At 40.8% G+C, this 21,975-nt stretch overlaps 1 protein-coding gene across 2 annotated transcripts in view; it reads left to right on the plus strand.

Moving 5' to 3' along the window:
* Window positions 1-21,975, plus strand: part of INTS9 (integrator complex subunit 9) — a 71,070-nt gene that overhangs the window by 40,552 nt on the left and 8,543 nt on the right. For both annotated transcript variants that reach the window (XM_050893689.1, XM_050893690.1), the window contains 3 exons: window positions 5,994-6,165; window positions 11,541-11,665; window positions 13,136-13,303. In XM_050893689.1, coding sequence (XP_050749646.1) covers window positions 5,994-6,165; window positions 11,541-11,665; window positions 13,136-13,303 — 465 coding nt within the window. The remainder of the gene's footprint in view (window positions 1-5,993; window positions 6,166-11,540; window positions 11,666-13,135; window positions 13,304-21,975) is intronic.

Consider the following 21,975-nt stretch of genomic DNA (forward strand, 5'->3'; position numbering starts at 1 on the left):
ATGGTCTTAATACAGACCTGGCCTGAATAACCTGTCCGTGGCCATACCATCAGTCTAGGAGGGAGCAAGGACTTGGACTCAAGACTTCCAGTTACTAAGTTAGAGCCTTAGTCAGCAGCCAGCCTTTTTGTCTTAGGTAAACACTCTCTTTCTAAATCTGTAACTCCACAACCTCACAATCAGGAGCTCTGCTTACTAGCACTTAAGAGAATTTTTAATGAGCATCAGAAACAGACATTGAATGATGATTTCTATTGGATAGGTTGTTAGCAGAGAATTACCTTACTTTTTTCAAAGTAATGGTAGGCTTGTGCAATGTAACCTGTACGGAAATTACCCATCATGAAAAGATGTGCTTAGCTGCTCAGTTGTTGGAAGAAAATAGGGAATTACTCCGACATGCCTCTTAGTTATTAGCAAGCATTAATAACATGCCTGGCATGATACATCAGAAGGGGTCAGGCCAGGAAATAAGCTCCTAATTGTCTATGGAACAAGTCCAGCCCAGCATGCTGTCTGGTCCTGAAATTCGATGTTCCTGTTAGTTGTATAAACAACAAGATTTAAAAACAAACAAGGCAAAAAATCCCCCAAATTGTTGATGTAGTCCCTTGCAGCAATGAGTTCCAGTGGTGCCTGATGCATAGTATAAAAGAGCATTTACTTCCTTTAATCAGTTATGATTGTATTTTGCATTTCACTTAACTATCCCTTTATTATTGTTACAAGAGGATAAATAAAAGTATCTTCATCTTCTCTACAATTACTATTTTTGTTTCGTCTGATTCTTCTCTCTATACTAAGTTGTATATCTTTTTCATTCTCTTTGCATGGGAATTTTCCAGGTTTATGATTTATGTTACCTGTTTTGAACTCATTCCTTGTTCTGCTGTGCTGAATAAAACCAGACACACTGTTCAACTCTGCAGAGAACCCAAAACGCTTCTACTCCCTCCTTGTTACTTCTGCTTTAATGTAGTAGTAGGTGCCCGCACAATCACTGCATACAATTTTTTGGGGTGGCAGTTTGTTTCCTAACATCCAGTCCGAGTGAACAGGGAATATGCTTTCCCTCTGTTATGAGCAAGGAATGTGGGCTAAAGTGCTTCAGGCTTGTAGAGATGGATTTGGACATCAATTCCTACTAAAGTTAATATGCATGGAGTGTCCAGACTCTTGCACAAGCTTTTGAAGTCTCATCTGCAGCATTTTAGCGGTGCACAAGCTAAAAGAGCTTCTTTTTAAAGACATTTCTCTGTGATTGCTGGGGTAAGAGTTGCCATGACTCTGTTGGAGGGAGTCAGGATCTGGAGCAGGGCTGTTCTACATGCCAGCCGGTGATTTCTCAGGAGGAAAACTGGGGAAGTGGAGTGGAGAAACAGTCAGTTAAGGAAGGGATGGATTGCTCTGTGGATGGCTCTCCCCTATGCTTAAACAAAAGTGGCAATTCAATTTTTCACCAGCAGTTATTGTGACGGGGAAGAGAGGGAAAGGAGCTCAAACTGACGTAACGTTGGAAGCTTCTGCAGAGTTAAAAACTGGAGTTTCCAAACGCTTGTGAATACAGAAGGCTGTCCGAGGGACGTGGTGGCTTTCACTTCCAAGGCACTGTATCAGTTATATTCTAGGATCAATTGTCTAAATAGGCTTAGATTTAAGCTCCACAATGCCTAGCTGAAATGCTGTGGAGCATAAATCAGTAATTTGTTTTGTTTAGAAATGTTATTCTGGTATCCCAGAATCAACTTGTGGTGTTTTACCAAATTCCTTGAGCACATGGGAATGTCCCATCCTAACACAGCCACAGCTGAGGAATTATCCGTCTCCCTGACCATTTTAACAGGAACCATGGGTTGTACACTCTGCACCATCCCTTTTGTGCTGGTAGACTTTATAAATGAATAGTTGAATTGTTCTAGCAAGGCAAAATGAGAAGCTTTCGTTCCTGTTCCTTTCTGCTCGATCTTTTTTCATAGATGATTTCAGGCTATAAGATAAGTGAATCTAGACTTCTCTAAATGTCTGCAACAGAAAAATTTGAGACGTAATTTATCTTGATCAGTATTTGCTAGTGGAGGAAGAATTTGGTTTTACTGTCCTCTTATTAAGGATTCTGTTAGCAACATCTAAGAGAAATGGCTACAAAAAGCCTCTTTTTCTGACTCAGAAAATAGCCGGGGTGGGAGTAATATTGATTCTGTGATCTTAAATACTAGCATTTGTCTTCTTCGTAGTTGATTCCCTCCTCCATGCGCCAGTTCCTGTGTAACTCATTCAAAGCAATAAATACCTGGAAACAGGTGATTGTATAGTATTATGTTTTGTCTTATACTATTATATGGAATTAGGCCCCTGTTAGTGTTGGTCTTATGAAGGGAGTGAGAGAGGTGAAGTAATAAATGCATCACTCATTCACTGATAAGAACCACATCTGTTCAAAATTCTGGATACAGAACACACACGCACAAACACACACAGAGTAAATAGCAGTGTGTTTTGGCTCACTTCAATAAAGGGTACACAAAGGCTCTGGAGATTTATCCTGTTTATAGCAGCAGTTGCTGACCCTGTAAATCAAGTCTACCACTTTAAAGGGAAGCATAACCATTTGGGATTTAAAAAAAACACAGCTCTCCCCTGTCTCGGTTCAGTACTTTACCATGTTCTATCTCTTAAGCTTTCAGTCAATAATGGTTCTTTCTGTAGAAAGATGCTCTGAATGTTGCTTCTGGTTTCCAGAAATCAGGCCCATTTTGAAAATATTGGTTGGCTAAATGCCAGGCATTGGTTTTGGCCCAGGCTTGGTACAGGTTGGAGATCTGAACATGACACAGTAATGACTGTTGTGCTTATACAACCCATCTCATCTGTAGATATAAAAGACCTGTACAAATCATTACAAATCTAGTCTCCTTAATGATTTGTGAAATTTTGTTGGACCTCTTTTGTAGGTTCAGCTCCATATATTTTCGATTGGGTAATTAGAAAAGACTTTGCTCTAGACACTAAAATCTACTAGCTGCTGTATCACTGGAGTGAGTAGAATGCCTCTAAACTTGTTTTTGTAGCCTTTCACCCCTATGTCCAGCTGTGAGAATCGGAGATTGTGAGCTAAGGTATGGAGCTTCAGTAGACTTATCAGAAAAGATCTTCCAAGATAAAAAGAAGAGATGAAAAAAAAATCACCACACCTCAGGACATGGAGCTGAGGATTCAATGTGTCCCTTTTCCCTCCTGAGTTAGCACCCCAGTTAGAAGCAGTGCACCCCAGTGTTACGCTAGATGTTTTGTTGCTGGAAATAAAAAAAATTAAAAAGAATGACACAGACAAAACCCAAGGTCCTGAAAACTGGCTTAGAGGTCCTGTGTGTCTCTACAAAGTAATAGGAAGGGATTTGAAGCTTCCAGAATGCTTTGAAGAGAATACAGCTTTTATGTTTATAAACAATGAACATTTGTGTAGGTATAGCAATGAAATAGGCTGTTGAGAATGCTTTTGCACATAGAGTGCTGCGCTCACATCTTAGCAAAGATTTGAATGCTACTGTATACAAATATATATAATCCTAAGGAACCTGTGAAATGGGATGCTGGAAGAACAGTTTATGATTTTCAGAAGTGTGTTACATAAACATTAGCTGTAGCAATGTCTTTCACTTAGCTATCTGCTGGTCCCTGACAAAGTTTTGCCCTGGAATGTCACATATCCCATTTAATATTTGAAGTAGAAGTTGTCTCCTTCTTCCAGTTTACCCAATTGAAACAGCTTTTGCAACTTCAGTTTTGAGGCTTTTGGCTTCCCTCAAAAAAAGCCAGGGAAAAGCTTCATGGGGCCATTTCCTACCCGTTCTTTTAAATGCCAGTATTTTATACGATCAAATTTGTTTTGCCCATTGTCTGCTAAACTGCAGTTTTTATTACTGAAGCTAAGTTTAGATTCTAAATACTGCACTCCAGATGTGTTAATCAGAAATCTTTACCAGTCTTAATTGCAGAAATGTTTTCAAGATTCAGTGCATATTAACTGCCAGAGCAGTTATTGGATGTTTATTTCAAATTTCCCTTTTGAAGATTAAATAGGAATTTGATATTACTAGTAAGCTGTAGAAAGTGTAGTCCCCTAGCTACTTCCTCCATGATCCAAGGATCCATGTGGAAATAAAGGGCTGTGTCCACCTGCAGTTTCCATCTTCCATCAAACCCCAGAAGGAATGATACCAATTCCATTCCAGCCATCTAGCTATTGCACAGCAGTTATAAACAGGACGTGTGGGAAGTCAAATACAAAATCACAGCAAAATATTTGCTGTTAGGAACTTGAAGGAGACCAAACTCAAAGAAGCAAGGGAGAAGGATATAAATATTGGCACCTATGTGCAGCCAACTTTCTGTTATTGAAAGGGTATTGAGGGTAAGTTTGTACATTGTCTGTTCTAGCACCAAAGCATGTCTTTAGGTGGTGACAGAAGTTGAATACGCTTAATACTTTTGTTCAGTGATGCTAAATTCAATTAAGAACCTAATTGTATAATAACCTTAAGTTCTGAAGTGCTTTGTTGTGCATAAGTTGCAAAGAGGCTTAAAGAAGCATCAGAATTCTCAGCTTTCTGTTCATTTCCATGTAGGCACACTACCTTGAGTTAGATCTACCATGGTAAAAAGTAACAAATAAAAGAGAATCCAGAAAGATGCGTTACAGCTTTGAGAGACCAGAAGAGTTGCTTATCGTAATGTTCTTTCTTAGTTCCTCTTTTGAAAATCAAATATGTTACGATGAAGAGGAACGTCCCGAGTGGCAGGGTTTTCTGCTAGAAAGGCGATGCACACATCATGTTATGACATGTAGTGAAGAACATGCTCTTTGCTAATTAGTCGTATTGTCTGGGGTTCCACGGCACAACAGCTGCAGAAACGTGTTGCTGAACCCTGCATATGGGAATTCTATACTTTAGGCAATGTTGCAACGCCTGGCAGGAGACAGCAAAGTATGGAGAGATCTTTGATGAACAGTCCCACCTCATTTAAAAACTGGCTGACAAAGGAAGTACCGTTCCCCTCTTTCAAACTCTTTATTTCTGTGTATGTTCTTAGTTGTTCAGTGCGTGATTTCATTGTGTTAAATTGCATCCTTTTTAAGAAAACTGTATTTACAGTTATTTTCAGGCTGGGGACGGAAGCATATACCTGCCAAGAAAATACTTGCAAAATATTGCATGAAAGTGCTTAGCAGACTAGTCGATTAAATTGCTTTTTAAGTTGAACCTTGCTTTGCAGATTAGAAATCAGTGGCAGGAGAAATAAAGCAAAATTCTTCTTCAAAAAGTGCCTTGATAAATAAACTTCCCCATCTTAGTAAAGAAATCTGTTCCACATGCATAGCTTATTATACTCTGTTTGCCAGCCCTAGTGACAAGTACTTCTTATTGCTCTTAGTTCATTGTTATTACTAGTTTCAGTGATAGTTAAGGAAGGGCAAGTCAGTCTGTTCTTTCATATATTTTTTCAGAAGACTTGACTTTGTGCAAACCTGTTACACTAATGAAGCTCATAGCAACATACTGCTGAAGACAAAATTGCCTGGTGCTACTGTGATGCAAGAAAACCAGGTTAAACATCAGTGCCCAGAGCTCTTTGTACATGGCAAATAGGAAAAAGCAGCTTATTTTGAATTTGGCAGCTGAGCACTCTGTTCACTCCAGGAAACTCTAAGCAGGGAGTGTTTGCAGAGTTTCCTCTCAGTCACCATACTGCTGGTACCAAAGAAAAGAGAGCAAGGACTTGGAGGCACCTGGCCCCATACTCTGACTTCCTTTTCATAACATTTAGGACAGTCATGACTGTTGGAAAATCTAGGGGATATGCTGGAAGGGACTCTGTGATGAATTAGAAATAAACTGTAGAATATTTATAATCCCATGTAAATAAACACAGTGAACTACAGAGCACAGAGGCATGAAAAGTTTGTAATGTCTGGATTTCTGTTTTTATTTCAGCTCATTCAGACAAACAAATTGAAACATTATCCCAGCATCCACGGAGACTTCAGCAATGACTTCAAGCAGCCGTGTGTTGTGTTCACTGGACATCCCTCTCTTAGATTTGGGGATGTGGTTCATTTCATGGAGTTATGGGGAAAATCTAGCTTGAACACCGTTATATTCACAGGTAAGTAAAACGCAGATATCATTATCAGATTAACAATAGGTTGTGCACTCTGGTTAAGCGTGGCCACATCCCAGGGGCTTTACTCATTTGTTCTGGGGCAGAAGTTTCTGACTTCAGTAGGAGCTCATCTAAATTAAGACCCCAGGATTGACTGTAGGGACAAATGTAATTATTGTGCCATTTAATTCATTTTAGCCCTGCAGAGCCAACCTTTGCCATGCAGAGTCTATTCCTGCCATTTCTAAGCAAAATCTTTGTTATGCACAGCAGTAAAATGCCTACAGGAAATTAATTTTTGGATTAAAAGCAGCTGGCTGCAAGTTAAACCCAGGCAAGACCTAACTGATGCTGGTCAGAAAGGAGAAACACTTCTTCTCCATATTCCACTGGAATCACAAACTTTTCCTCGTCCCTTCTCCTGCCCTTTCATCAAAACCTCAGGCAACCAGACAGTCTGTTTCTAAAGATGTTTCTGTCATCTCTGCTGTTTCACAAGTGTGCACCCTATACAGACCTGGCAGTGGTGATCTATGCCTTTGCTGCCTTTTGGCTGCGCTTTTTTTTCAGACGCTTTTTGGCTGACAGACACATTCATATCTGAAGCTGAAGGTACGGCTCTAGCTAATACCCTGGGGAGCTGTTTCCTTTCTCAATGACTCAGGCTGCCAGGGGCACAACGGGTCTTTTAAATTCCTCCGCTTCTCCCAGTCTGCTGCTAGTGCTGACCCTACTTTTAATGGATTTAATGAACCAAGCCCTGTGCGCCTCAGAATGAGCTGTGGTCTGAGATCCACAGGGCAGCTGCATCCTGGGACCATGCCAATCATTAACAGCAAGACAAAGTATTTAAGAGGAAACATGAAGCTTTTGTGAAATCTAGCAAAGGGGATATCTTCCAGAGTTTGATCTCCTTCAAAAATACTTCAAGGCCTTCTCTCAAACTGATGTTCTGTCCACGTGCCTCCTCTTTATACCCGATGTGTCATCCAGACAGAACCCTACAGTTAGCATTCTTCAGATCTGAGAAGGAAAATAATACTTTAGGCCATTGCTACTGATTTTATGTATAACGAGCTCTGGTATAATTGGGAGATGTGTTAGATATATAACTTAGCCAGATAAAAAAGGTGTGGATTTTGGAGTAGGACAAAGTAATTAGAAATGGAGAGAAGAACACTGAGTAACTGGTAAAACCTACTCCCACAGCAAGGGCGTGATGGAGTCCCACTGTTAAGCTTATTTTCCTCCTCTTTTTAGTGAATAGGACTGCTGGAAAGCACATAACCTCCTAAAGCAAAGGGGATTGGGAAAGGGTTATTTCCTTCCTTCTTTGTTTTTTTAACTGTAGACGTGAGGCTAGTGACGAGCAAGTCCCTTTGACTCTTTCACAATATTGATACCAAAAAGTGTTACAGTATCATTATACTGCTAAACCAATTTGGAAGGATTTAAAGAAGTGCGTAATTAGCCCTGCTGCAAGGGGAGGGAAGATACGAGGGGGTTCCTGCTGAGCAGATAAGACACTTAAATCTAGACTGTGTTTATGCTGGGAAATAGTGCATGGTACCACAGCACTAACGTCATAGCTGTTACAGTACCCATCGCTCCTGACCTTTGAGGTAGTTTCAGGAGATAGGCCCTAATTACAGTAATTGGTAAAATTGCAATATAGATATGCATTGTCTTGGAAATAGTGAATTCTGCTCCAGTTGGGACTTCAATTAAAACCAGAGCATGTACACCCTTTGCTGGGTAGTGTATTTCATGAATCCCTAGGAAATCTGTGGCATTAATCGTGTTCTGAATGTGCTACCCACCATCAGCAAGGGTGTCAGAAACTGGCCTTTAATGGAAAGAACTCTTATTCTGTGCCTTCTTGTAGGGAGAGGTAATTGACCTTTCTGTAATAAAGTGTAATCCTTCCGTGAAATGAGGAAACGGAGCAGACTTCTATTAGAACGTGGCCCTGGCAAGTTGTTAAGGCATCTGAATGGCAGTCGTAACAACCTGTGGATACATTAGGTCATGATCTTTGAGATTCATTCCCAGTTTACGCTTCAAATGAAACTCCAGTTGAGATCTGCTTTGGTTGTCATGACCTTGGAGTGCACAGTGATTCCAGGTGCTTGTGGTGGTTTGTTTCCTAAATTTGTCTATCTGTGGCTTTTGGACTCTGTCTCTGTCTGTAGGCATATCCACTCGGCAGGATGTTCCTACTTCCTTATGACTGTCTCAGCTGGAACAAAGACATCTTTGTCTACAGAAATTCCTAGCAGATTAAATTCTTCTGTTCTTAATAACTCCAGAGGAAATCTGAAGCACCTCCATTGATGCCCAGGATTTTTATTATTTAATCATTTAGCTTCTCCTGTTTTAACATGAAATCCCCTGTAGTTATGAAAGAAATTTGGTCCATTGAAGCGGTATGTGATAGCAGATGATGTTCTAGCTTTTCCTGTGAAAGTCTCCTAGTTTCTAGTAATTAGGACCTTTAAACTGCAGGCCATGCAGTATTGTTAATGATGACACTGCTTGTTCAGTCCACAGGAGCTAGGTAGTCTCCACCTTTCCAATTTGTAATGTAAAAAACAACTACAAGAGAACATAGACTAAAACGGCAGCTGCAGCCAATAGACAGGACACCAGCTGTGTGTGAGCTGCAGTGCTGCTCTGCTTGCTTGTGTCAGCTGCAAATGTTACCGCTGAAGCAGTATTCAATAGATTATTGATTAAAAATATTGAATGCCACTAAGCCACAAAGAAATTCTAGAAGAAAACACGGTAGAAAGAAGTCTGCTTCTTGCTCTCTCTCCGATAACAACAATGCTTTAAAAACTAACTCCCTAGGAGATCTTAAAAACAGCTCATGCGTGCCACATTAGTGCATCTTCAGTGGAAGATTTTATAACTCAGTGTCACACAGTAGTAAATCAGATGTCTTGGGGGAAAAGCTAAAGACCTGTAATTCTGTCAGAAAAAGTCAATATGTGTCCTTGACAAGCGCTGTCTTCCATCAGAAGGTGACTTCAGTTTTTTTGGTGGTTTCAAAACAGCTATTCATATATGTCACATGAGTTCACTGTGAGACTAGCTCAAGTTATGTTTTTCACACGTTCTAAATCTTCAAAGTCCTGGGTTAGAATTTCTCACTTTTCCGAAGCTCTTACATTCTTATTAGTTGTTCAGAGAGATGATAGACTGGATGCCATTTTGGATTCTTAGATCCAAAAATCCACATCTATACATTATCTGAGCCTACTGATTCAAAAATATTTAGTCTGAATAGGTGCTGCCTCATGGCATTGTCAGATACAAGCAAATCTCTGTGTCATCCACAAGACCAGATGGGATGGAAAAGCTCTCTTCTGATAACTTTTCAAACTTACTATTTGCAATTTCATTGTACATCTCTAGCAGAGGACCTGTGCCTGACTTAATTTTTCTGGTTTTCCCCAATGATTTTTAAAATGTCTTCTGATTTAACCCTAATTGACCACTGATCATTATTGAACTAGCTACCTTCTCAGTATTCTTATTTTTAAACTTCTATTCATTGCTATTAAGTTTAACTGCCATTAACTCCCATTTTTTATATCGATATTTTTAGGCTTTGTTTCATTGCCACTAACACATCTGCTTTTAACTAGCATGGCTTTTTGCCCAGTATAATTTTTATTTCATGTTTGTAGATTCATTGCTTTTTGGGCATCTAGTAAGATGTTCTTGTACAACTATCATTTTTTGTTAATATTTCTCACTTTGATGTTGCCAGGCGGTTATTCTGACAATTGCTTTAAACTTGGGAAAATTATCCCTTTGACAGTTCCAAACGTATGTATCATTGGCTGATGCTATATTCTGTTCTCACAGGGTAAATATAACCACATCATGATCACTGATGCTTAGCCAGCAGCAGATTTTTAGGCTAGCAATTAACTTGTCTTTATCAGTAGAATGAGGCCCAATATTGAACGTCGGATGCCATGCTGGGTGCTGAACTTCCTGTGGTAAAGTTTTAAGGACATTTTTTCTTGCTGTCTACATGAGAAATCCAGCCAGTGCTCTCCTCAGGGTGGTGTAAGAACATAGAAGAAGGCTGTCTAAATCTAGACTGAAGTCTCTGTATTTAAGTTTCCTTTAAGTTCATCCTTTTACACAGCCTGAGCAGATACCAGAGAAATACCTCATACTGTTTTCTAGCAAGGCTTGGTGGTTCGCAACTGCGCTTCACTCTGCAGGTTGTCCTTTGAGGCCCTGTGCTTCAGAATAGTCTCGCAGATAAGTCTTTCATGCATCCCCTTCTCTTTTTCTCATTCTGTACTTACAAACAAATACCAGTTTCTCTTTTTCTAGCATTCCCTTTATGCAATCTATCCCACGATTATCAGGTAGATAGTGATGGCATAAGCTTTTCCACATCGTTAGTTGGTGGCCTCCAGAATCAAGTGGCTACGTGTATCCTACACTGTGTCACCTATGAGACCTATATTTTTCATTCACCAAAAATATAGTATTTTTCTGTAGTATTCTCAATGTTGTAGTACTTTCAACGTTGTATTACTCTCTGTGTGAGTAAAAGCCCATTCAGTGCATGACTTTTCCCTCTAATCTGATTTTTAAAAGTCAGTAATAAGAGTACAAAGGGAAGTTGAGACTTGCTAGGTCTAATAAAGATACCAACTAATAAAGTTATCACAACCTGTCTTTCCTTCTGGATAGCCCCTACCGCAAGCAACCTTCAGTTCATACTGGCCTGAACTAGAACTGCTCTGCTGGCATAACTGTAAAAAGCCTAATTGCCTGTCCCTTCAACAGGAGGGCTCCGTACAAGTCCTCTTGGGTTATATTAAAATTTAGACCCTTGTTTTTCCACCAGTCTAAACCTGGCACTTATATCTACTGTAAGGAAGAAGAGGAGTTGGGAGGTAATGTGTCTGCAGCAGAGGACATTGGTACACGTTTATCAAGATACGATCTTTATGCTGCATTTTTGTCATAGTGAAAAACAAACTGACATTTGGGTTACCTTATGATACCAAAAATGTATACATCTTGCCTTCTTTTACAGGATCTGATTAAAAATAAGAGATGATGTTTTTGTCTTGATTAAATTTGTTATAAAAATCATGCAATAATGTGTTCAAATGAACTAGTATTGCTCTGTTGCTTGATTAAGGTAAGACTAATTGTGGGCATAATTTTCATCAAATTAACTGAAAATAACGGGTAGGGGAAGGAAGAAGGGAAGAAAAATCTATAACAGAATTAACATTGCTGAACAACAGCTTGTCTAGACTAGAATGTGGAATCAGAGAGGAATTGGGCCATCTTTGTTCTTAATAGGTGTTCAGCGTTTTCAACATTTCTCTTTTCAGAACCCGATTTCTCTTACCTGGATGCCCTGGCTCCTTATCAACCTTTGGCGATGAAATGTGTTTACTGTCCCATTGACACAAGACTGAATTTTATTCAGGTGTCTAAATTACTCAAAGAAGTCCAGGTAATGAATTTTCTGTTGCCTTTCCTTATGTTCCTTCACACACCTAAAATAAATAGGTCAATTGTGAACAACTGTTACATTAAACGATAGCAAAATTAAGACAACACCCGGGTCCTTTTTTCCATGAGAGAGCACGCAGCATTGAGCTCTCTTTTATCATCCTGCTCCAAAATGAATATGACATGACTGCCAATCTGTGCACAGAGTGGCTGGAAGATCCCTAAAAGCTTAGAGCGCAGAGCAAATGTTGTGTAGGTACATTCCTTTCCTCCTTTTTAGGTATATATAGTCATAATAACTTTTTCCCTTGTTCTTTTTCTTGTTTGTATGTATAAGCCTGGCTGTGTCAAATACAGTCTTAATGTAAAGGGTACCAAGTGTTGAGTATCCTCAGCATCCTCAGCTTTAACCATCTCCTCTGCTCTTTATCCTGCAGTTGATACTTGCTTTGGTCCTGGCACTGCTGTTCTGGAGTTTCACTCTCACGTTTCTTCCAAATCCACTGCTTTCCTTACTCCATTTGCAAAATCCAGACAACTTCTGTCTAGGAAGAAGGGTGGAGCATTCACGTAGTCTCTGCTTTCCCGCCTTGACTCTTTCTGACTTTAGTGGCCTTTCCCTGCCCATCCAATTTGTTTCTACTGAAATTTGCTTTCTGACTCATGACATAATTAAAATAACACCCAGTTGTTTTCCTGGCTGAGCTTTTCCCTTTGTTCTGTCTTCAACTTGTTGAACACAAAAATACATATTCTTCCAAACATCTTAACAACGTCTGGATCATTGTACCTCATTGTTCTGTGAGCTGGCTTGTCACTGCACAACTGATAGCAATTGCCACTGCCTGTTTTTCAGAGAAACATCTTCTTCCATGTTACTACTGAAGTATAATGCTGTTTCCAAAACAGTTTGCAGAAACACGGTCTTGTTCTTTGGCTTCCTGAAATCCTGCAGTGATCCTTGTGGCAACCAGCCTGTCTATGCTTTGTTAATATATTGCTGACAGGTCATGAAAACATGAAAGTTGCTTATTGTGCTAATGTTTTTGCAGCCTTGCATATTGATACATCTGCCTCACTCCATGCCATTTTGTGATGGTCTCCACCACTACTGTCATTTGCTTCCAATTTAGATGACAAGGATTTGGAAGAAAAAGCTATTGAATTTTCTTCTTTTTTCTATCTTTATGGCAGCTAACATGACTGCTGATATTAAAGTGGTAATTAAAGACACAAATTTAGGCCTTGTTACTCTGGACACTGTTGTATACAAAGCAAAGACTGCCTGCTCCTTGAACAGTTTGTTCCAATACTGACTGCGTCTTCTGAATTGCATTTTTTGGATGTTGTTTTCATACAAATAAATCAGCTTGCTAACAACAGTCTGCAAACCTCCTTATGGCAATGAGTACTGTTGTAGGGCCAGAATCAACCAAACATTTTTATAAGTCACCGCACTCTTCTTTTCCAGCCTCTCCACGTAGTTTGCCCAGAGCAGTACACTCAGCCACCACCCACCCAGTCTCATCGCACAGATCTGATGATAGACTGCCAGCCTCCGCCAATGTCCTACCGCAGAGCAGAGGTGCTGACTCTTCCGTACAAGCGGCGCTATGAGAAGATCGAAATCATGCCAGAAGTGAGTAACAAAAATGGGGAAAAAGATGGTGGCTTCTTGCTCATGCAGCCAAATTCAAGCTACTGCTTCAGTAGCCCCTTTGACTAAAGATACCTTGTGGCTGTGATTTACTGTTGACTATGATCATGTAAAGCAGTTTCTGTCAAATGGAGGGCTAAGAAAGAAGCATTTCTGAGAGAGAATTTCACTGTGTAAACTAACGGGAATTGAAAAAAACCATTGTGGGCAAGCAAAAAATATGTTCAGGTTAATTGTCCTTTGCAAGGATATATCGCATCTCAAAATGCGGAACAAAGGGCAATCTCTGCTAGCCACCTGTGAGGCAAGCCAGTCATCTCCAGTTTAAATAAGAGTAAGTTGAGGCACTGCAGTTTGAATTAGTGGCCCAGGGCCATGGAAAGGATCCAAAGAATCTGGGAGTTAGTAGCCAGGAGTTGTCTTTCTCCTTCCCCAGCTGTACCTGCAGTGAGAAATACCAGTTCCCTTGAGGAGCAGCATTCACTGTTAAAGGCATAGTAGTGAAATGGCTCATTTGTATTACAACAGTTTCAATAAATGGTTAATTCCTACAGACTGCTGAAGTCCAACAGGTTAATGGGTTGCTTGTAGCCATCTATAATGTGGATGACTTATGCCTGCAACATCTATTAATAATTTATTAACCCCATAAATCAAATATAAATGTACCCATAATACAAAGGGTGACCCATATTCTAACAGACAAGATCTTAAAATATTTTTTTGACAATCCAATCAGCACAAATGTGTCCTTGGATCAAAGGTGACAGTGGCTTTTTACAAGCAGGTGTTACTGCCCTTTGGAAACTGTTGAATATGTGAGTCTACTTTTCATCAGAGAGTAGAGGGAGGAAGTACTCTTAGTTAAGCCAGACATGAAGTACAGAACTGGTACCCATGTAACAAAATCCCTCAGCCAGTCCGCAGCACCCATTGCTACCATTTCACGTGTGTCAACTTTGTGCATCAGTTCTGTTAGGAGCCTGCCCAGCCCACTGGTTAGAGGACTGCCAGAGACAAGGAGGAATTTTTAAATTAGAAAATATACTTGGATGCAACTCCATGGTGGCATGTATATTTAATTGTTTTGGAAATTTGCATATTTATTGGATTCTCTTAAACCTAAGACTAGTAAAACGTGGCTTCCGTTCACCAGCATGACCAAAACAAATCTTACATTCTGAGTGCAGAGAGCCAGCACGTGGCTTACCTATTATTTAGATTCCACTGAAGCTTTGGGTTTTCCCCTAAACTGTGCGGGTGTAAGTGAGCCTTTGTATGTGAGCCTATCCCATGTGTCAGCCCTGTGAAGAGGGTGGATACCAGCTTTCCCTGCAAACAGAATGCAAATTAGCACCGGTGCTACAGATGAATATTCACCAACCCTCATACATTTTGAAGTTCCTATCAAGGGGAAGGGTTGTCTAAAAGCTAGACTGGTCCATGGGAGTCGCAGGCTCAGTTTCTTGCTCTGTCGGAGCCTTCCTGTATGATCAGCACAAGTCTAAAACACAAAATGCAGCTCACATTGGAAAGGACACCAAGGACTGCAGAGTTCCCTGGCAGAGCTTATTAGTCCAAAGGCAGTGCTATGCTCATGGGGCTAGACCACATCAGAAAACAAGTCAGTGTTTCTCTTACTAGCTTGGCTGTTGGCAGCAAGATCCCTTACTCTTGAGTCTCGAGAGGCCATGTAGATTCAGTCTCATTGGAAGCCACGAATGTGAAAATGCTCTCCATTTCTCAAACCCAGATCTCCAGTGGTTTTTAGATGCTGTCTGTCACTGAAGCAAATGGATTCTTCCTCTACCTCTAGGTAAAAACAGTGCATAGAAATAAGAGTACTTACCAAAATTGCTGGGATGTTGGAGGGAGGATGCACTGTAGACAATGTGGTATTCAGCAACCTGGGAATGGGTATCAAAGAAGCACGTAGAAAATGAGAGCTGCTTTCTATTGCATTCACTTTAACTTGGAGAGTTCGAGCAGAAGGCTGCACAGACAGGAATATTGACAGAAATGGCTCTTTTTTTTCCTGTAACAAATAACATCAAATTATATTCACACAGGAGTCCTAATTTCAAAGCTATCTGTGCTCAGGGAGTAGAAACATCTCATGTGATTTTCCATGTTCAGGTATTCTCCCTGGTTCCAAAGCTGTGCTGACCAACTTGTTGCAAAAAGCTGCGGTATGTAATGATGCTCCTGAAAAGACTTTTTAATAGGACACAAAAATTAGGTAGACCAGATCATCTCTGAGACTTTCAGGAAAGCTGTTGTCCTTCCCCATTGGTGTCAGGGAGGTAGTGTTTGCTTGTCTCAGGGGGTTCTTTGAGAGTTAGACCCATTAGTGGTTGGGTACTTGCCTCTGAGAGCAAGGCTGTGATTCAGGGCTGCTAATAGGATGCCATTCCCCAGCACTGAGATATGCAAATCATGCTCAAAAAAAAACTTGCTCATTCTTTTTAAGGGAACTTGCTAGAGGAATAGCAATCACAGACTGTCTCCCCAGGACAATCTGTTTCAGCGTGTCTTCATCACATCACCATGTGAGGGTAGTTTTTGCTTCCAGCTTGACCTGCAGAGTGGTGATAAGGCATGGGAGGGATGGTACGTTGTCTCCCACCCTCTCTGACTTTGGTCTTTGAGTCTTAGCAGCATAGCTGATAACTGCTGAGAAGTGTAACTATGTGATCTCTCCTACTCTGTGTAACCAGTCACAACAGTCAATCCCAAAGGATCATTGTTTGGTTTTCAAATAAATGGGAGAAGGAGGAAAAGACTGTCTTTTTCTGGGGCCTGTATTTCCTTTGATGCTAGCCCCCCAAATGAGCACCTCACCTCCTTAATAATTTTTATGTGCCATCTGCATGGCTTGCCTCATTCCCTCTCCCAGCAGAAGAGCCCTGTCTGTCTGTCCCGTTGTGCAGAGAGGTCATTAGGATGTTGGTTTTGAGAGGCTGATGCAGATGGCCTGTTGGTTTCAGGCAGGGCTTACACAGCGGTGGCAAAATACAGCTGTAACTTTCCCTTCTACTGGGTGGGTTGTGCAAGACGGGCTTGCACATATGATAGATGAGTCTCCCTGATGGGGAGTATTTGCTGCTTAATGTCCCCTTTTCAGTAGTTTCATTCAGGAAGACGCTTTAATGGTGCCTGAATATATAGGAATTTCTATAGTGCAAGGAAAGAGCATTTGTTTCATGTGGGCTACCACCAGCTCTGGGGTTCTGTGAAGGCTCAAGTGGCAATTGGAAAGGGTATTTTATAGCTCCTAGCAAACCTTGTGAAGGCTTGTTATTTGTCAAAACCATGTTAGCCAAAAAGGGAATGATGAAATCCACCCTGGAAAAAAAAGTAATTGCTGGATCTGCTCCAGGGCTAGGACTTGTGTCTAAAGTACAGCTAAAAGTCTCATAAAAGAATGTCTGCTTCAATGAAGTCCTGATCAGGGCCCTCTCCTAACACCCACAGCCCTTTCTCAGAAATGGACACGTGCTCAAACTTCTGTCTGGATTCTTAAAGCTTTTGAAAACCAAACAGTTGGCTCAGCATAGTTTCAGTCAATACAGACTGATGGTATGGTAGTGTGAAATTTCCTTTCCAAAACTGTTTCAGTGGTTCAGATTCTGGCCTGTCAGACTAATATAAATTTATTTATACTTCTGGAGCTTGTCTACATTTCAATCACTTCACCGAAGAGCAAAGTCAGGTCAAGCAGGACTGTTGTATGTTAATGAGATTTACACTCAGAGCAGCCCTTGTTTAGAGAGAGGTTTTAATAGTCCCAAGGTACCAGGCTGGAATGGCTCTCAGAGGTATTGTGGAAACCTTTACACTTTAACTAATTTGTTCTTCTCAGCATCTGCCTTTCACTTTAAAAAATAATGAAAAAAAGACTGCTTCCTGGAAATTGGTTAGGCATTGTCTATTCACAGGAGAACGATGGGAAAATGGAAAACACCTTCTGGAGCAAACAGATAAATTAAACAGTAGTGTTTGAGCAAATAATGTGCCTTCAGTTTAATTACAGCTGAACAATGGTGCGGATCACTTGATTTCAGCAGCAGACTGACTTCAGTGAGGGCTCTGTGTTTTTAAAATGCTCCATTTGCAAGTTCTTCAGGACACAGGCCAGTATAGGAGAGTGTTAATGTGCAATGGGCAACCCAACATGAAGTGAAATTATAAGGAACTATTGCAGAGAAGAAGTAGGAAAACAGCCACTTGGCAGCCCATTATAATTATGTAGCTTTCACTACACCCTCCCCTTCTGTCTTGACTTCTCTTTCCACATAGGATCTTGCCAATTCCTTTTTGAGAGAAAGAAAGGCAAAACATGGCTTTCATCTTACCTCTCCAACTTCCTTCCATATTTCAGGGACTAAAAAGTTTTAATTTCTGTCTTTCTTCTAACCCTCAACTTATTTTGGTGACCCCACATTATCCAATCTCCTGACCTCTCTATTCCTTTTCCCCTGACTATTCCCCCTTGTATAAAGATGCCGTAGTCTCATTTACCATAAAGTAAATGAAATATAACCAGCCTGCTTGCTTCTGCTACTATCATTCCTCCCTTCAGCTCCAAGCTCACTGAATCCACTGTCTGTAAAATTGCCTGGAGTCCCTCCCTCATTCTAGCACAGGCCCTCTCCGAGTTTGACTTCACCTTTTGACATTCCACGAAAACTCCTCTTGTCCCAGCTTTTACCGACCTTTTCTTAGACAAAGCCAGAACCACTGTAGTCTGCCGTCTTCCTATTTACGTCATCGGTGTTCAATGCAATCAGCCGTTCTTTTCTTCTTAAAAATGTCTCCCTCCTCACTGCCGTGTCTCTTCTCTCCTGGCCCTTCAGCCTCCCATGCTGCAGAGAATTCTCCTCCTTCCTCCCCTCTGTTGTGGGCTTTGAATGTGTTATCCTTCATTTCCTTTGCTTTTTTTTTTTTGCTGTACCTTTTCTCTGGTTGGTCTTAGCCACAGATTGTCCTATTTAGATAGATGAAACGCGGATCTGCTTTTCTGCTCTCAGCCTGCCTTTGCCTGCTCTCATTAATATCTAGGTTTGTTTCTCCTTCATTTTTGATGGCTGGCTGTAAGATAACACTCTCTTCTAGCCAGGCACTCACCTCTCTCTTCCCAATATGCTTCAACAACATCACATTCTGACTTGACATTCTGACCCATAAACTGGTTACTGTATTTTGAATATTTTGGTTGATGCCCTTTTCATATCTTTCAAATGACTCATCTTTTGCATCTGTAAGCTTCTTGCCTTTACTTTGAAGATATTTCACGTCCTTGCTTCCCCTACCTGTCATTTTTCATTCAAGTTGGAGGCTGATTTCTGCTTCTGCTGGTTCTGGGTTCCGCTATCCTCTTGTAAGTTCCTCAGACAACTATTTCCTGCCTGCTCCCAGGCTATGCAGCATACTGGGGAAGAGCTTCATTAAACAGCCATAAATCTACTTCATTACACTTTTTAAATACCTCCTTAAAACTGTCTCTTGGCACAGGATTGGCAAAAAGCCAGCGGTTAGCTTTTGTAATGAGACTACTGTTTAAAATCCCACCCAGGATTATTTCCTGTTGCTTGGTCAGTATGATCTTTCTGGTTTGATTTCCAGGCTTTGGGGGCAAGGTTTATCATGTTGATCTGGAGCCCTGGTCCATTAGTTGAACATGGAACATGTATATGGAAAAGAAGAAGTTCGTTTCATTGCTCAAAACTGCAGGACTACCCCTTCAGCTTGTTTTATTTCTCCACTAGATGTTGGCTCTATGGAAGAGTAAAGCTAAGATGTAGGCATTTGCAAGCAATAATATCAAAAACTTCAGATATTTGTGGCATTCTTCATCCACTGAAGTTAATGAGACTTTAAAATCCGCTCCAGAGAGAATTGTAGCAGACGCACAGAGACTGAAAGATCTATTAAGTTAGGGTTAGTTTAGCAACGTAATCATCCCATTTAAAACGCTTGGATTCTGTAAAATCTGAGGCTGAAACCGCAACAAGACTTGACTCAGATCACCTACTAATGATTACATAGATGCCTTTAGTTCTAGGATGTTTGTTCTTCTCTGTTGGGAATGCCCTTGTTCCTTTAAGTCTCATTAGAAAGATTCCTCAATTTCCATTCTACTACACAATGGCCTGCAGCATGCTTGTGCCTTGTTTAATATGCTTGCTGGTCATGAATGCTTACTCCACAGGCATATTTAAATCTTTAGACCTTTCCCCTTCGGTGCATGTGTTTGACCACATATCTTTTTGTTTCCTCTGCAGGATCTGATACTTGCAGACTTCCTGCACTCAGACTCTGCCTGATTTAGCAGATGGTATAAAGCCAAGGCTGAATCTGTTTGAGACTTCTGCCCGCACTATAATCTCTTGTGCGTGTCTGTGTCTGGTTTCAAGTGACTCGACAACAGAGCTCCTGGTACTTAAATAGTGAAGGGATAAGAAGAGGCAGGGAGGTAGGAGGTGAGGTAAATTATCTTCCTTTCCTAACAATGCCATCCAAATATAAATGACAGGATGAAGACCATGTTTTTTCTTCTGTTTACAAAACTGACTATACAGATCATCCCTGCTTGTGAAAGGGCTATTGCACAGCTTTTAAGCATGTGGAATATTTGGCCACTCTTTTCCTACTAAAGGTACGCTTGGAAGATGCTTTTCTGCATCCAGAAACTGGATTTGATGTGTGTGAGGAGCAAGGTGAGCGGAGGGATGGAGGATGAGGCAGGTTGTTCTCCATTCAGATTTTGCTGAGGACTACTTATTGTAAAAACCTCTGTGAAACTGTGATCACTAGGGCCTGGTGAACTCCCTCTGAAGGCAGGCAGATCTTAAAATCTTTGGGCTTCTCTAATGATTGGGAGAGGATATTTTTCTGTTGTATACGAATTGCATCTTTTTTAGGGGCTAGGATCTGGGCGGGAATCTCTTCATACCTGGCAAGCTCCAAGGCTATAAGTAATCATTTCCACCTAGAAATGGAAGTGCCCTCATGGGTTACATGGCCAGAACCCAGCTGCAGTTAGAGTTTATAATGTGCCTCAAAAAATGTAAGGCACCAGATTCAAATTGTGAAGACTTTTGCCCCTGCTCTTTCCACTAGAATGCTGTTCAAACCCCCACTGTCTCTGATGGCTAGAAACATCCTAAATTCCAGCCTATGCATATTCATGGCTGGCCTGCACATAGTTACTCTTAACATCATGTTTTAGCATAAATAGATTTTCCCTTTTGTTTGTATTTTCCCTGTGCTGTTCATGTAGAATAATCAAATTCTCCTTTTGGCTTTCTTTTTGCCAGGCTGAACAAGCCAAAATACTTAGTTTCCTCTTACAAGACAGCTTCTCCTGCCCTAGTCTACCCTTCTGAATATCTTACTTGAACTTAAATTACCCACAGTTTCCGAGTAGTTCAGATGAGATCTTGCTGGGCCCAATATAATAGCAATAGCTCATCTTTGCTAGAATTACCTGATATTTTCTGGAGTTGCATTTAGCTTTTTCATGGCCGTGACATATCTGTGACTCTCAGCTCTCATGGGATGGACTAATAAACCTGGATGCTTCACCTCTGTCATTTCCAGCAGCTGCCAGCTCACAGCAGAAATTCTCGGTATTAGCCCAGTCCCTGTCCTTGCATTTCATGCTATTGAATTTCATCTTGTTTTTCTCACTCTAGTTCTTGAGGTCGTCTAGTTCTTCCTCTATGATAGCCTGATCTTTCTTTCTTTCTATTAAGGATGCCTCTACAAACTTCAGTGAGGCCTTCTGAACACACTCTTCGTTCTGTACTGAGGTCATTAATAAAAATTGGATGGGAGTAAGCTCAAGACTGACCCTGCAGGAATTGTAGCAACAGCCCAGTATTCCCAGTCTGGGAATATCTTTGCTTTAACCAGCACTTTCCCCACCTCAGGACTGCTGTAGAAATCCACAGTTTGTAATTTCCCCTGTGGTACCTTGCTAGTGCTTCATGAAGCACGGGCTGTGGCTGCCCCAATTCCCACAGCAGTTGTCTTATCGGAGAAAGCTGTTGTGTTAGTCGCATGTGATCCACTTTTGATGATCTTTTAAAATTTTCCTTCCATTTACTTTATTACTGCAGTATAGTAGCATGAGTAATGGACCCCTTAGTAGGATTTCTGAGCGCTAGGTATTGCACAAGCACTGAACAAAACTGATCCCTGCCCCAAGGAATGTATTACAACTTTATTCTTTCTTTATTTTTTCTAAGGACTTGCAATGTGTTGAGTTCATAATGGGTCTGTCCTGCCCAGTAGTTTCACAGCTCTGTTTCATGTCTTTGATTTCTCTGGTTTGATTTTGATCCAGAGTTGCAACTCTGGCTCCTACCTCTAATGCAGAGATCATACATTTATGCACACTTTGCAAATCTGGAAAATACACATTTAATGTTGATGTAAAAACCTAGCTGTGTCCCTTTCTAAATACACATGCTATAATCTAGTGTACACATCAGTGAATTTCAGATCTTAAAAGTTATGGGGATTTTAATTACTGATAAGCTTTGCTGTGCTCCTGCTTGTTCCCCTTTGCTCCAGTCCTGGAGAGTGAAGATCCAGCTCACCTCACTCAACTCAGACTTTGCTCAGCCAACTCTCCCTGCTGGGTCGGT

The sequence above is a fragment of the Gymnogyps californianus genome, chromosome 3 (genome assembly GCF_018139145.2).
Source record: "Gymnogyps californianus isolate 813 chromosome 3, ASM1813914v2, whole genome shotgun sequence".
NCBI lineage: Eukaryota > Metazoa > Chordata > Aves > Accipitriformes > Cathartidae > Gymnogyps > Gymnogyps californianus.